This window comes from Mustelus asterias, chromosome 7 (genome assembly GCF_964213995.1).
Source record: "Mustelus asterias chromosome 7, sMusAst1.hap1.1, whole genome shotgun sequence".
NCBI lineage: Eukaryota > Metazoa > Chordata > Chondrichthyes > Carcharhiniformes > Triakidae > Mustelus > Mustelus asterias.
The window spans coordinates 43,023,385-43,040,115 of NC_135807.1; the positions used below are offsets into that span (position 1 = coordinate 43,023,385).

Genomic DNA, 16,731 nt, shown 5'->3' on the forward strand with positions numbered 1-16,731 from the left:
TTTAACAAACATATCTTGCAAGTTGCATCACCTTGAAGAGAACAAAGCCCCTTCCTGCTGCCGGTCACATTTCTTCAGGCAAGTGAGAGTCATTCACTGTGGTAAATAAAACATCAGTAACCTGATGCATGTGATTTGATCTGCCGGTGCCACCTGCCACAGCTTCAAAAAACATATTCCAGTTGCATTCAAGTTTAAAAAACACTAGTTACTTTCAGCACCAGCGATCCCAGTTGTGGATGGAGTTTGAAGGTCAGATTTGGAGAAGGCAAAGTTCTGAGGCTGCTTCTCTGATGAGGTGCATCATTTTTTTTGTTTGGACATGCCCAAGCACTCTGACAGGGTCCATAGACACCTGTGCAGGCAAGAGTGGGATAAATCAGGTTTGGGCACCTTCCATGCATTTCTCCACAACTCATCCTCCAGCTCCCCAAAGGCAAGAAGAATTTCCAGACAAATGTGTACCCAATGAAAGTAAAGGTTTCAAATGAATTAATCGGAGAATGCATGTTGAGCCAAGATTCAGTACAAAATGGAATAACATGCACGCAATAAAATGCAACAAAACAAAATGAAAAGCACCAGCTTATCATCACTCCCAAAGCAGTTATGTAGCTTGAGAAGAATGACGCTCAGTAGTTGGAAATAAATGGGCAAATGAGCCTGTTTGAAAGAGTTTACATCATGTCACATTTCAGCAGGAAGTGGTTGAGTAATTCTATCCTAATTAGCATAATTTGTACCCCTGTGGATATTCACGGAAATGCCCTGTCATACAGTTAAAGAACACTCCACTAGGTGCAGTTACATACCTTGTTTGTGAAGGTACAACGGAAGAAAATCGGATTTCTATACTAAGCCAGGCTTACCGGTTGATAATGTACCACACTACTGTAAGCATGCCTGCCATCCACGTTCCACTCAGCATCCAGCTTGTGACATACAGCGCAGTCACATAAACTGCTTGCAATCCAAATATTATACCAATGTAAAAATACACTGGCTCAATTGCTTCCTACAGAAAAAAAGAAAAAGGAAGGAAATAATACTTAATTATGCCAGTTCCTGCTGAATAGGTCTATACAGAATGGACAGGTGTATGAAGCAGAGTCTCTAGAATATTCCCCTTTAGATAATTACATGACCTTGTTGCAGCCCTAGCTTTGACTAATGCTCCCTGAAAGCTGAGCTTCCTTCCGGGTACCAAGGGACCAGACTTTACAAAGGGATTTATTTTACATTAATTAGGAAGTTACGAAGAATGGTGGTGTTAATGTTACAGCAAAGACACAAACAAGCATAATACAGGTCAGAAAAAATACTCCAGAATGATTATACAATAACCTTGTTAAATATTCTTTAATTCCTCCATAAGTCACATTGCAACAGGCATCTATTATTGTTGGGGACTTAGTACTGAAATCAATGTTTCTTTCCTTACCCATTGCAGTGTGCAGAGGTGACTGGTACTGCAATTAGAAAACAGCAGAGCAACATGTACATTATGGGTTTAAAGGATATTAAATTCAGTGTTTGATGTGAAGAGCATGGTTTTCTGTAGGTTTAAGTGAATCTGTTGTCTTGTGTACCAGTGCTGCTTTTCCCAGCCCTCATGGTTAACCTTACTTGCCCTGATTCAAAGATAAAACTTGCTGAAAATCCATGAAAATGTCTGTGCATTTATTCTTTAATTTAAGAAAAACATAAAAGGCAAGTTATTTTTTCTGATCAGTATCTTGATGGCAAGGCCATTGTTAGATTCTCAACCTGTACTCATGAGAAGCACATTTAAATAGCCAAATTCAACATTGATTTTCAAGTCAGCAACTTCACGGAGATCAGTGCTTTCAGCAGAGGCTGTTTATAGGAGCAGTGGAGGTGAACACTTACGACCCTTGGCCCTCTTTAGCTGGGGGCTGATGGTTGGCCCAATGGCAGTGTTTTTGACAGCGTCTCATGGATTAAGGAAGGAACTGGAGTCATGGGCAGGGACACAGGAGAGCTACAAGCCAACAGATATAGTCAACAGGAAAACTGGAGGTGTGTACTGCAGTATTGGACAGACACAGCTGTGTGAGTAGAGGCAGACCAAACAGTAATGAGGAAATTATCCACAAGGGCTGTGACTCCGCTACGGAAGATTATCAAGGTTCTGTCAAGCACCTATAATTTAGTGTTTTTATTGCTTTTAAAGGTTTACTCTTCTGGCACACATTTAATCATAGCTCTCTTACAGCCTTCATTTTCAGAATAAGAATGCTAAAATAAATTGCATTCAAAAGAAGTGTCTATAAATACACTGCACATGGTCTATCGGTACATACATACTTGACTACCAGTAATGCGGTATAGTATGCCAGCGAAGACTTCTGGATACAGGTTGATCTGTTGCACAGAATTAAGGGTCCTTAACGATAAAGTCTTGTTATCATGTGTCAATTCAAAAAGACCTAATGGCAATAAAATACTTTCCATTAAAGAAGAATATTGAAATAGTTATATAAATAACATATATAACCAGTAACACACACATATATTATATATATTATAATATATATATATATAATATATATAGCCATACTGAGTAAATCACTTTTATACAATACTATGTTGTAACTAAGTTTCTTGGGTAACAGGCTTTTCTCCAAGAAAGGTGACTTGTTTATACCTGAAAATAATCCACCAGTGAGGTGGTCATCAGCAGTGAAGTATGACAAGGGTGAAATATCAGTAGTCCAACAGTGCAATGAGTTGCAAACATACAATAAAGCAATCTACATGTCTCAAAGTAAGCTAATGCAGGTTACATTACAGAACACACAAGTCAAATACTTACACTTCAGGTACAAGCTTTAAAACATTGAGACAATAGTGAAGCAAAAGTCTGGTCATGCTGCACACCAAAAGAGAAAAGACAAAATGGCATCTATCGATAGTAAAATAAAAAGAACTACTGAAGGGTAGGAGGGGCTTCAAGTCATTTCAGCTTGTGGAGGGGGAAAAACTAAGATGCATGGAAGCTTTTTAAAATACCTTCTTGGATTGACGTTGCCTGCAACATCTTTTTATAATAGTAGTAGTACAAGCCACTGTCCTCTTGAAAAGAGATTTCTCGTTCAAGGTCCTAAAGGGCACAGAAATAAGCAAAGTTATGGAGGGCATTTTACCTGTTCCGACGCAACAACAAATCTAACACTGAGAAACCCAAAATGTATGTTTCAGCGGCACTCGTGTGTTAAAACATTACATACCATCAAACAAAAATAAACCGTACACACATATGCAAATCTATTGAGGATGTACCAACATTAGCAATAGGCAGGATGCAGACTATATATATGTATGTGTGTATTTTATATTATATACTATTGAGCAATGGTTCCATTCATTCAGAAGTATACAAGGGAAGATATATCTAGGTGTGCATCCAGATGCACTGATCACCTGAGTGCTGTGAATATTAGGATATCAAGGAGTTTCAAGCACACACCCGATTTTCTTCAATTTCCCACAGGTTCATTTACAGGAGTGTGCTCTTATCCACCTGATGTTTCAATATTCACCACACAGGCACAGACTCAGGAAAATGTCCCCTACATTCCCATATTTCTCCACCTTAGGGAAAGTGGCAAGTTACTAATTTAATTTTAATAATGACAAACAATTGAAACCTGGAACCAGTGATGTTGTTTCCTGCGGCTGGGGAGTCTAGAACAAGGAGTCACAGTCTTAGGATACGGGGTAGGTCATTCAGGATGAAGATAAGGAGAAATTTCTTCTCTCCAGAGTGTGGTGTACCTGTGGAATTCTTTACCACTGAAAGCTGTGGAGGTCAAGTCACTGAATGTATTTAGAAGGAATTGATCGAGACTCTGAAGGTGTCAAAGGGCATGGGGAGCGCGCAGGAGTATGGCATTGATGTCGAGGATTAGCTGTGATCAAATTAAATGGCGGAGCAGGCGTGATGGGCTGAATGGCCTACTCTTGCTCCTATTTTCTATGTTTCTATGGAACATTAGTAAATAATGTTAGAAATACATGGATTACTCAGCATGTCAGCAGAAAACATTGAGGAGGTTAAAACCTTTGTTATAAGTGAATTTTAGTAGGGTTCAATAAAAAACCTGCAGATGTAGAAGACTTAAAATGAAAACAAATCATTAGAAATATATATTAGATCCACGCTTTCCTATAAAGAGACAAAAAAAGCTTTGGACACAAAACCCTGCTGGAGCTTTGAATTACACCAAAATAACAATTTATCAATGTTAATCTGTAACCTCATGGGTTGGCACATCTCTCACTCAACCATTATCAAGCCAGGGGACCAAACGTGATTTAATGAAGAATGTAGGGGAATGTGCCAGATGCAGCACCAGACATACCGAAAATGTGGTGCCAATTTGGTGAAGCTACAACAAAGCACTACATGCTAAACAAAAAGCGGAACTAAGCGATCCCAAAACCAGATCAGCTCAAAGCTCTGCAGTCCTGCCACATCCCACCATGAATGGTGGTGGACAATTAAGCAATCAGCTGGAGCAGGAAACTTCACAAACATTTCCATCTTCAATGATGAGCGAGCCAAGCACAGCAGTGCAAAAGGCAAAGCTGGAGCACTTGCAACCACCTATAACCAGGAGCAAGTGAATAATCCATCTTGTGCTCCTTCTGAGGTCTGCAGTATCACAGATGCCAGTCTGATTCAATCTACATCATATCAAGAAATGACTGAAGGCACTGGATACAGCAAAGGTCATGAGATCAGTGGGAATCAGAGCAAAAACCCTCCACAGGTTGGCTGGCACAAAGGAAGATGGTTGGAGGTCAATCATCTCAGCATAGGAGATCACTGCATAAGTTCCTCAGATTAGTGTCCTGGGCCCAACCACTTCATCAATGACCTCTTCCAACATATTGGCTAAGTGGAGGTGTTTCCTGATGATTAGTTAATTTCAGTAACATTCACAACTCCTCAGATACTACTGCCTGCATGCAGCAAGACATGGACAGAAAAATGGCAAGTAACACAAGTGCCAGGTAATGACTATTTCCAACGAGAGAGAATCTAACCATGCTCTCGTGCTGAAATTCCCACCATCAAAACCTGAATGTCACCACTGACCAGGCATTAAATGTCCTATAAATTCTGTGGCTACAAAAGCAGATCAGGGGCTAGGAATTTTCTGGGGAGGAACTAACCTCCAGATTCATAGAATCACAGAATCCCTACAGTGCAGAAGAGGCCATTCGGCCCAGAGTCTGCACCAACTCTCCAAAAGAGCACTCTACATATGCCCAATAGCAGGCCCTAACCCATAACCCTGCACACTGATCATGGCCAATCCACATAACCTGTACATCTTTGGACTGTGGGAGGAAATCGGAGCACCCGGAGGAAACTCACGCAGAAACTGGGAGAATGTGCAAACTCCACGCAGATAGTGACCCAAGGCTGGAATTGAATCCGGGTCCCTGACGCTGTAAGGCAGCAGTGCTAATATTACTGTGCCACCCCTTTTAAATTCCACCAGTTGGTAAGGTGGGATTTGAAATCATATCTCCAGAGCATTAGCTCAAGCTATTAGATTACCAGTAACAATACCAACATGTTACCTTCCCCAAAACTTGCCCATCATACAATACAATACCTACAGTGCAGAAGGAGGCCATTCGGCCCATCGAGTCTGTATCGACCACAATCCCAACCAGGCCCTATTCCCATAACCCCACATATTTACCCTGCTAATCCCCCTGACACTAGGGTCAATTTAGCATGGCCAATCAACCTAACCCGCACATCTTTGGACTGTGGGAGGAAACAGGAGCACCCGGAAAAAATTCATACTGACACGGGGAGAATGTTCAAACTCCACACAGTGACCCGAGGCCAGAATTGAACCCAGATCCCCGGCGCTGTGAGGCAGAAGTGCTAACCACTGTGCCACCGTGCCACCCACAAGGCTACAAGGCTTGTGGGCGGCAGGAGTTGTGATGAAATACTTTTCACTTGCCTGGATGAGTGCAGGTTCAACACACGCAGCTCAAAACTATCCAGGACAAAACAGCCTGTTTGATTGGCACCACCTTAAATATTCACTCCATTCAGTACATAGTGCCATCAGTGTGTACCCTCTACAAGATGCACTGCATCTACGCACCAAGCTACTACTCAGCACCTTCCAGACCTGTAACCTCTACCATCTGGTAGAATAAGGGCTACAGACACATGGAACACACTACCTGCAAATTCCCTTCCAAGTCACACACTATCCTGACTTGGAATTAGATCACTGCCATGGTTGAAGATGGCAGCTCACCAACACCTACTCGAGGGTAATTGGGGAATGGGCAATCAATATTGGCCCTGCCAAAAATGCTCATGAATGAATAAAAGAAAGAAAACTTGTTTCTTCTCTAGAAATGCTGACAGACTCACCACTACATTAACAGCAACCCTTGTTGGAAAGAAAATGAAAATATAGTTCAGCTCTGAACTTAATAGTTTCTTTCTTGTGGACTGCTCAGTACCCAGGACAAAGAGACTTTACTTAAAACTTACATTGAACTGGAGTTGAAATGATATACAAGGAAAAGGATGGAGAGATCAACGTGCATGTGGAAGGGGGAGTTACGTGACAAGCTCCAAGGAGGTCAGGGTTAAATTTACAGGCAGAACCAAGATGTCATTGATTCCCAATGTTGAAAAGTCCACACCATGAGCAACAAAATACAGTCTCGTGGATTGGAGAAAATAAATTGCTGCCACGCATGGGAGGATTGTTAAGTGCTCCAGGCAATGCCTCTGAGAAATAAAGGGAAACTGGGGATCTGCTGTGCGGCAGGATCTTGCAGTAGGTGACCGAAATAGCAGATGATGTGTGTTAAATGCAAAAATGATGGGAAAATGCAGAGAAGGGGACTCCATCATTGCTGCAAAAGAGGTGGGAGTCACAAAAGCAGATGTACAAGAAAAGGGGCAAACCCTGTTCAAAAATTCTGCCGATCATCATTTCGAGGGAGTTTAGATGAAGCTCTGCTGTGGAGATTGGGATAATTACAATAAATGTGACAGAGGCAGAAAAACTGGGAGAATGCCTTAGAGATGTAACAAGACATTGAGGCAATAAATTATTACCAGAGTTAGGAGAGACAGTCTATTCGATTTCTACAGAAAACTAATCACAAGAGATGAAGAAGTAGATGTCCAGAAAGAAAAGGGACAAGTCAGGGGTGGATAATATAAAAATAAGGAACTGGAAGCATAGTTAATGCATTTTCAAGATCAGAGCACATCAGGTTCACTGGCTAACGGATTCACATAATGCACCATTGTTTAACTTTATTAAATCTGCCACTGATTCCCTAGCACTACCATCTTGCACTAAACTGGCAAAAATAGCTGCATTAATATGGTCCAGCATAAGTATTTGATCTCTATTTCGCTTCTGGGGGGTGGCGGCACACAAACATAATAGCAAAGTTTTTACAAGAATGCAAGCAGTTTTAAAGAACAGTTCCTGTAAACTAGCAAGTGCCTTCAAATGCATTGTTGCACGAAAACTGTGAAAATCACTTACACATCTGTTAGGTCCTTTATTAATACTGTGAAAAAGATACTCAAATACTTTACTCAGAAGTACAATGTTTGGAACAGTGTCAAAATAATGCTTTGTTACAAGAAACGTGAGAACACAGATAACCTTACACCTCTTCTGCACCTTAATCATTTAACAGTCGGAATGACTAAATTTCTGCTGCAAAGCCAAATATGCTTTAAAAATGCTTTGTGCTGATAAACTAATAACATACTGAGGTTGTTATTTGCCTTGAAGCCCACATATTAAAAATTGTACAAATACGTACTTCATTTGTGTGCAGGTTCTGTGATGGAAATTAAGAATGAGTCTAAAAGTGATTAATCAAAAGTAAGGTTTCATTATCTGCCTTTGAACACTCAGAGTGCAGAGGACGGGGGTAAGTAAAAATAAATTTAACACTGGGTGAGTCATGCTAAGTCTTGGAGATGGAGAATAATAGTCTTGTCTGTGCTCTTCATCAGCCATTAGATATTGAAGTTACCTTCGATTTGCAATTACCTAAGTAACATAACAAAGGTTTTATGCAAATCCAGTAACTTTTCCAATTCAATCATTAACATCTGTTTGGAAACTGCAGTTAATTCGTCCAGTACAAACTGATGGCTGACAATTGAAAGACCCTCGGAGGTTTTCAAAAGGATGTTTCTCGAGTTGCATTAAAGTGTCTGGGAGTGCTGATGTTTGTGGCAGTTTCACAGGTCCCAATCCTCTCCAAACTTCACACATGAGTGTTTGGGTATGCTTGTAGCAACGGTGCTGGACATTGGACCCATGTGTAATCGGATCCTGGAGATCTACACTTTCTACCATTGGGATCAGAAGTTGGAATCTGGCTGATACGTCTCCTCCTCCTTTCTCAGGGTTACTAAGGCCAGGTGTAGTATCCTGGTTGCAGCTGTTCCAATTTTATTCATTGCTGTATTTATTGTGCAGTCTCTGAAAATCAACCATTAACAAAAAAAATCCACAATCCTGACCACCATAGATCTGCAAGGACGTTGTGGGACAGGTTCAGAGCTGATGAAATCCGAACATATTGAATATATGGACTAAAGCTATTAAACATTTCCTGCTGTGCTAGAAAGTGGGAAATATTTCACACCAGTAGCAGCAAAATACTTTTTGATGTCTCAGCTCAACCTGCATCAGACCATCTTGACATATACTTTGCACCAGAGACCATCGTTTGTTAGGCTGCTTGTAAACATATCAGCAAGTTACAAGGTTTTCAGAAGTCCAGGTTTCATAACCGCTAAAGCAAAATATTGTTAAAATGCATCGGTATAGGCTCTAGAGAGTCTTGTGGCTCAGTGGGTAATGCCCTGCCTCTGAGCCAGAAGCTTGAGGTTCGAGTCCCACTCAGGACTTGATGGCCAAGGAAGGTGCATTTATAACATGGTAACAGGTTCCATATCAAAATCCTTCCACCACACGCCAATGGCAGACAGTAAGAGGGGAAGCGATTGCTGCTGAGCCATCTGATGGAGGGAATGTTGGAGCCCCTACCACCCTTATGCATAGTTCCAGACTGCAACATGCACGTCAGAGTGCATGTTGCCACAACAACTCTGAGTGAATGGTGGTGACACACACAGATGTGCGCACACACAGCCATTATACATCCTGGAAGGGTTCTGAATCCTACGCTTAATGATTAATTGAGTTACTGAAGGGTCTTTCCTCTACTGTTTCATTGTCAGTTGCTGAGATGTAATATAAGACACACAAAATTAATTAGCAAATGTAAATCAAAATATTTCAACAGCATGTATGCCTATTTTTTAAAAAAAATCTGTTATTTGAAAATGGGGCTCTTTGGAGAGGAAAAGGGGGAGTTAGAAAAGTTTCATGGCTGTTACTTATTCCAAGTCAACAATGGTTTCAAAGCACAATCCTTTTGAAAAAGCGACTCAAAATCTTGGATAAAGTTCTGCACTGTAAACAAATTTTATGCCCACTTCTAAATATGACAGGAACCAAAGGAGAGAAAAACTTTCATAAAATGCTAAATTTAGCTTGTAATGCCAAATTGTGTTGACATTAGGTAAAGTCATGTCTTCAGGCAGTTTCAAGCAGCTGTTTGCACCATGTTAAAGTAATTTTTTATGATTGATAAGACTCTAGATGCAACTGCTAACAGTTAAGACTTTATTTTTTATGCTGGCAATTTATCTTTTCAGTTTTCACTGCATTTATCTTTTCAGATGTGCCAGTCACTGCCTGTAACAGAAAAACATAAATGCGAGTAATGGGCACTGCCCTTCTTTTGCCTTTCATTCTCCCTATCATTCCTCTGTGCCTTCCTTGAAGTCAGTGCCTATCACAACAACAGACTGAGTTGTTGAGGGTGGACCCCCCATATCTCAGGGTCATTCCGGGGAGCCCAGCTCCATTTAGCCGATTCATCCTGTTTACACTTTTTGGGTGATGGTTCTTTAATTAGAATGAGATGGGACATCAGAGGGGCGGCACAAACATGGTGCGCCAAATGGCCTCCTACTATGCAGTAAGCATTCAATGATTCTATGATAATTGAACAGGGTAATCAACCATCCCAGATTTTCTGGCTCTGTCAGCCCCCTCTTCCTGCCAGAACCCTCCCCCATCAATAGTCTGACCAGCAGCACCCCCTCCCCCCAAGTCAAAGTCTCTCTTATTGTTTTGTTTTTCCCCCACAGTTGGTCACCTTGAGCCTGACAAAAATGTGTCAGATTGACATTTGGATAAAGTGACTGTGTGAGGATCTGAAATGTACACTAAATTAAAGAGCAAAGTTGCATTTATATAGCACTTTCATAATCTCGGGACAAACCAAGTTGCTTCACGGCCAATTAGGTACTTTTGAAGTGTAGTCATTGTTGCAATAGCCACAACCTTCAAAAGAGGAACAGAAGAATGATGTGGAGAGTCAAAGAGGAAAAAAGTATGGTGCACATCACCCGTAATGGCTGTATTGGTGTTAATGTGATTTTTCTATGACACGCAGCGGCTGGTAATACTGAAAACTGCTGACAAACTACAGTGCCGACATATTTTTTTTTAAAAACAGAAAATCCTAACTGTTAACAATTGCATCCAGAATCTCATCACGAATAAAATTACACTTTAATATGGTGTGAATGGCCCATTGAAATTCCCTGGAAACCTGTCCATTGAAATCAACACAGTCCATTAACGCAATAGAATAACAAGGTGTGAGCAGTGGATTGAAAACACTTGTAAATCTGAAAGTGGTTAGAACCATTGCACGCTTTTAATATGGTAAGTACTTGTTGAACTGTCTGAAAGATTCAGTATGCTACATTATAAGTGGCTCCTCTGCAATAGACTCCAAATGATGAAGCACCATTTGCAAGATATATGCGGCTACCCATGTGAAAGACAGTGTGTATTAGGGGACAGTTACTGACACTATGCAGCTTCAGAAAGATACATATTAAATCATTGAAAAAACTCAAATTTCTGTTGGTAATCGTTATACTGGAACTTTAGATCATACGTTCAAAGCAAAACTCAACATTAGAATACCATTGTTGGAGGATTTTTGAGGCAAGGATTTTTGTTATTGCTCCTTTCTGTCTCAATCATGCATGTCTGAAGAATCTGATCATTCCCCTCCTAACATCTGCCCCCTCCCGCCTCCACCACCGCATGTATCCACATGTTAGTGCCATTTCTTGGATGCCAAGCACAGACCTGAGAATTCAATCTTCTAAATATTAACAAATGAACAGTCTGTACTCGCAAAGTGCTTTTAAACAGGACTTGCAATCATCCGGTTCAAAGATCATTCACAGACCTGGACACTTGCCTTTATTTGCATTTAAAGTATAGCCATTGATCAAGGTACCAGAGAACCACAACACTAAAATAGGTGGGTAAGCAGGCAGTGAAGAGGATATAAAGATTCTACAGATGGATATAAATAGGCTAGGAGAATGGGCCAAAATTTGGCAGATGGAGGTTAATGTGGATAAGTGTAGGGTTATCAATTTTGGCAGAAAAAGTTAAAAGATTATCTAAATGGAAAGCAGATTTGAAATGCATCCAGGCAGAGGTGTCCAAGTTCCTGAATCACAGAAAGTCGGTATGCAGGTGCAGTACGTAATAAAAAAGGCAAATGGGAAGTTGGCATTTATTGCAAAAGGACGGAGTATAAAAGTAGAGAAGTGTTGTTGCAATTGTAAATGGCATTGGTGAGACCATATCTAGAGTATTGTGTCCAATTTTGATCTCCTTATTTGAGGAAGGACGTGGTGGCATCGGAGGCAGTTCAGAGGTTTACCAGATTGATTCCAGGGAAGAAGGGGATGACGTATGAGGAGATTAAACAGTTTGGGCTTGTATCCGCTGGAGTTTAGAAGGATAAGAGGAGATCTGATCGAGGTATATAAAATTTTAAAAGGGATTGATAAAATAGATGTAGACCAAATGTTTCCTCTTATGGAACAATCTAGAACAAGATATCACAGGTATAGGTTGAGAGGCGGTAGATTTAAAAATGAGAAGGGGAGGAACTACTTCTCTCAGAGGGCGGTGAATTTGTGGAACTCGCTGACCCATAGCGCGGTGGAGTCTGACTCGTTTAATGGTTTCAAGAGGCAGATAGATATATTTCTGATTTTTAAAAAAAGGTAAAGAGGAACAGGTGGGGAGGTAGATTTGAGACAAGGAAGAGACCAGCCATGATCTGATTGAATGGCGGAGCAGGCTCGAAGGGCTGAATTTGCCTGTTTCTGCTCCCAATTCCTATGTTCCTATAATAGCATGTGAATTGTACTTCCAAAAAAGGTGGATTGGGGGGTTGGGAGGGGAAGGAGGAGAACAAAATACCTTTGGCATTATCGCCAACAACAAATTAGGCAAAACTCAAAATATACTAACAATCTCACCTGCTTGCTAGAAAACCAGAATTTTCTTTCATGAAAGGTAGAAAGGTACACAGCATATAACATTCCACTTGCAATTGCTGCCCAGCTGCCAAAGAAAACCTTTACCCATTGATGAAATGCAGCTGCAAAACATATATTTTTTTAAATGGTCAACTCATGAACAAATATGAAACACGGAAACTTTCCATACAAACTTTTACAGTTTTAAATACAGACTACAAAATACAATAATTTGAGTGTACTATATATAAATATACCCAATTGGAATTGCTGAAAACAACAGTGTCAATCAATATGGTGAATACTTACAATTAGTTGTGCCTCTTTCCCTCAGAGTTAAGCTGAAAACGGGTATAATTTAGTTCAGTGAGGCACGTTAATTCATCATTCAGCAGTCTACTTTAATTTTAATCTGACACTAAACAAAAGGATCAACCAGTCCTGCTTGACTGTTTATTTATAAAACCATGGTCTATGTCTGTGGGACGGCACGGTGGCACAATGGTTAGCACTGCTGCTTCATAGTGCCAGGGTCTCGGGTTCAATTCCGGCCTCAGGTCACATTCTCCCCGTGTCTGCATGGGTTTCCTCCCACAGTTCAAAGATGTGCGGGTTAGGTTGATTGGCCATGCTAAATTGCCCCTTAGTGTCAGGGAGATTTCCAGGGTAAATACATGGGGTTACAGGGTGAGGTTGTTGTTTTTGGTGCAGGCTTGATGGCCCGAATGGCCTCCTTCTGCACTGTGTGGATTCTATGATTCTTTACAAGTATTTATGGAGTTTGAATTATGTGATGTAGACATTTCTGTGAAACTCTAAACATGGTGGCATTGATTCACAGCTGAGAGGTTCATGAATAATAGTACATTACATCAGAGAATACCATTCCTGCATTTGGCCAAGGTTGTCTCATTGCTGTGATCTGTACTGAAACTAGGGAGTTAGACAGAGAAAAGCATGGAACTGGAAAAGGCCAACATATTTAATTCGGCAAAATAATTGAAACTAATGTAGGGAATGGCATCGTTTGAGTGTTTCTGGAAATCACAAGTATCCAGGACAGACAAAAACTTAAGATGTGACTCCAGGTTCAGGCCCCTCCATTTGAGAAACAGTGGAGATAATCCACACTCTACAAGAAAAGGAACAATAACAGCTTATATTTATATAGCACCTTTAATGTATCAAAACATTCTGACGTGCTTCACAGAGACATTATAAACCCAACTATGACACTGATAAGGAGATATTACAGCAGACAACTAAATGTTTGGTAAAAGAGGGAGGTTTTAAAGAGTGGCTTAAAGGAGGAAAGCAAGATGACATGGCAGAGAGGTAAAGGTACAGAATTGCAAAGCTTAAGGTCCAACAGCTGAAGGTGCAGCAATCAAAGGTGGAATGATTAAAATCAGGGATTCTCAAGAGCCCAGAATTAGAGGAGGACAGAGATCGTAGAGCATCTTTGGGCTAAAGGAGATTATAGAGATAGGGACAGGAGATGCCATGAGAGGAATTTAAAACAAGGACATCTCTGGGAATCAGTGTAGATCAGCGAGCACAAGAATGATGAGAGAACAGGATTTATTGCAAATAAGGACACAGACAATAGAGTTTTGAATGATCTCCAGTTTACGGAGGACAGAATATGGGAGGCCAGCCTCGAGTGCGCTAGAATCGACATATCTGAAGTAGCAGACGGTATAGATGAAGGTTTCAGCAATAGAACATTTGAGGTGGGATGGACTCAGATACTGTCATGGAGGTGGAAATAGGAGGTCTTATTGTTAGCACGGTTTGAAAGCTCACCCCGCTGTGAAATGTCACACAAAGGCTGTGGACAATCTGCTTCAAGATCAGAGAGGCGGTGCAGTTAATGGAGAGGAAGGCTTCCTTTAGTGTATAACTCATGCCACTAAAAGCTAAAAGGAGAATAATAAAACTTAGCAAGTGGGTCACCATCAGCTGGTAAAGGAAACGTAGAAAAGAAATGGAAAGAGCATCTCAGGATAGTGATGTTATGGGAACCTCCTTGAGGTTCTGAAGTTGTTAGACAGGCTACTATGTTGGATGACTGTGATCAGGAGGAGGATTGGCTGTGACAAGTCTTTATTTAAACAAAGTTAATTGGTTTATGTGATGACAGCCTAATGGAATTTCAAATTCAGTTCTTCCCAAGTACTTCTCAATCCATGGAATAATTTCTGGATTGTTTGCAGTAGCATCTGCTTGGAATAAATCTGATACATGTCTAGTGTAAAAAAAATACTTACAGCAATTGTTACTATAGCAGAGTGAAGGCAGCATACTTTTAAATGTCATTTCAGGTAAAAGTAAGAAAAGGGAATCAGGAAGTATAGTGGTTATGTTACTGAACTAATAATCCAGAGAGCTGGATTATTTATCTGGAGACAAATTCAAATTCCACCATGAAAGCTTAAGAACTTAATTCATTTAATTTTTAAAAAGTTAAATTCTACTGATATCAGTGATGGTGACCATGAAACTACCAGATTGCCATAAGAACACATCTGGTTCGCTAACATGTTTTAGGAAAGCTGTCCTTACCAAGTCTAGCGTGTATGTTTCTCCAGACCCAGAGCAAAGTGGTTGACTCTAAACTGCCCTCCGAAATGCCCTAACAGGTCACTCAGTTCTATTCATGAAAGCAGCTCACCACTATTTTCCCAAGAACAATCAGGGATGAGGAATAAATTCTGGCCTCGCCAACACCCACATGTCATGATTGAATACAAGAGGAAAATACAGGTGCTCACATTTACTCTTTGTATCCTTGCTTCCCGTGTTGACCATTTTGTCTTTCAGCATCAGCTTTTCCTGGTGCTGCGCCTCATTTCCTTCCTCCTCCTTTGAGGCAATTTCCTCTGCACAGACTTGTTCGCCCTCATCCTTCGAAACAGACTCTGCACCTGCTTCTACCGGTGCCATCAACTTGGCCTCTTCCTGAATGGCGGGCTCTTCTAGACATTTCTCTGTCCTCTTTCTCAGTTCTGTCATTTCACCTATTGTTTAAAAGTTATAACATTAATAAAGTTAAATTGCTTGTTCACTTTCAGAAAAATTAAAAATTACCATTATTCCCCATTGGCATCTCAGACATAAAAGTAACTTTGACAAAGTGATGACTATTCAACAGGTACACAGTAAATGGTATTTATGAAAATATCATACATTACATGTTTAGTAAATGCCACCTTTAGATTTTAAATTTCAGGAACGAATTTACACAAAATCTACAGTCCCTGGCAGAGTAAAAGCCCCAAAGGAAACCTGGTCCAAGTGGGGCTATTAAGAGAAGTAAAAGGTAGTACACCATTACCTCTCCAGTCTGGAATGCATGGAACAAAGTCATTTCTGAAATTTCTGGATTATAGAATGACATCAGAATGCTTAGCCACAAGCATGAATCGGGAAATACCATAGACTTTATACTTTTGTAGAAATGGGAAATGACATGCACTGTGGCCATGAGCTCGTTCAACAATTACTACAAGTATTTAATAAGTTTTCAAAATAACCAAACCAGAAAGCTGGAGACCACATGTATAAATCCCAGCACCCAAGTATCAGCTCTGTGTTCTTTATACTTCGCATTCTTTCATCATCCTTCAAAACCTGCTGGTTTTGGTGGTTATTTGTAGATAGAAGCACCACTTGGCCATGTTCTATTTCAACGGAAACTTGGCACTCTCTGACCTGTTTTGGGATGTTGCTTACGTCCTCAACATTGTGTTTGGACCCAGACCATAACACAGACCCTGCTGCAGTGACTTTTCCACAAGGACACCATGTTTGCAGCACTGACAGCATCAAAGAACAAAGAAGAACAAAGAAAATTACAGCACAGGAACAAGCCTTCGGCCTTCCAAGCTTGCACTGACCATGCTGTCCGACTGAACTAAAACTCCCTACCCTTTCGGGGGCCATATCCCTCTTTTCTCATTCTATTCATGTATTTGTCCAGACGCCCCTTAAAACTCACTGTCGTATCCACTTCCACCACCTCCCCCGGCAGCGCGTTCCAGGCACCCACCACCCTCTGTGTAAAAAACTTGCTTCGTACATTTCCTTTAAACCTTGCCCCTCACACCTTAAACCTATGCCCCCTAGTAATTGACTTTTCCACCCTGGGAAAAAGCTTCTGATTATCCACTCTGTCCATGCCCCTCATAATCTTGTAGACTTCTATCAGGTCACCCCTCAACCTCCATTGTTCCAGT

At 40.8% G+C, this 16,731-nt stretch overlaps 1 protein-coding gene across 1 annotated transcript in view; it reads right to left on the bottom strand.

Moving 5' to 3' along the window:
* Nucleotides 1-16,731, bottom strand: part of LOC144495672 (putative C-mannosyltransferase DPY19L4) — a 69,015-nt gene that overhangs the window by 46,979 nt on the left and 5,305 nt on the right. The window contains exons 2-6 of the mRNA XM_078215966.1: nucleotides 15,268-15,513; nucleotides 12,494-12,615; nucleotides 3,034-3,124; nucleotides 2,329-2,450; nucleotides 870-1,015 (exon numbers count right to left, since the gene is read on the bottom strand). Coding sequence (XP_078072092.1) covers nucleotides 870-1,015; nucleotides 2,329-2,450; nucleotides 3,034-3,124; nucleotides 12,494-12,615; nucleotides 15,268-15,508 — 722 coding nt within the window. The 5' untranslated portion in view covers nucleotides 15,509-15,513. The remainder of the gene's footprint in view (nucleotides 1-869; nucleotides 1,016-2,328; nucleotides 2,451-3,033; nucleotides 3,125-12,493; nucleotides 12,616-15,267; nucleotides 15,514-16,731) is intronic.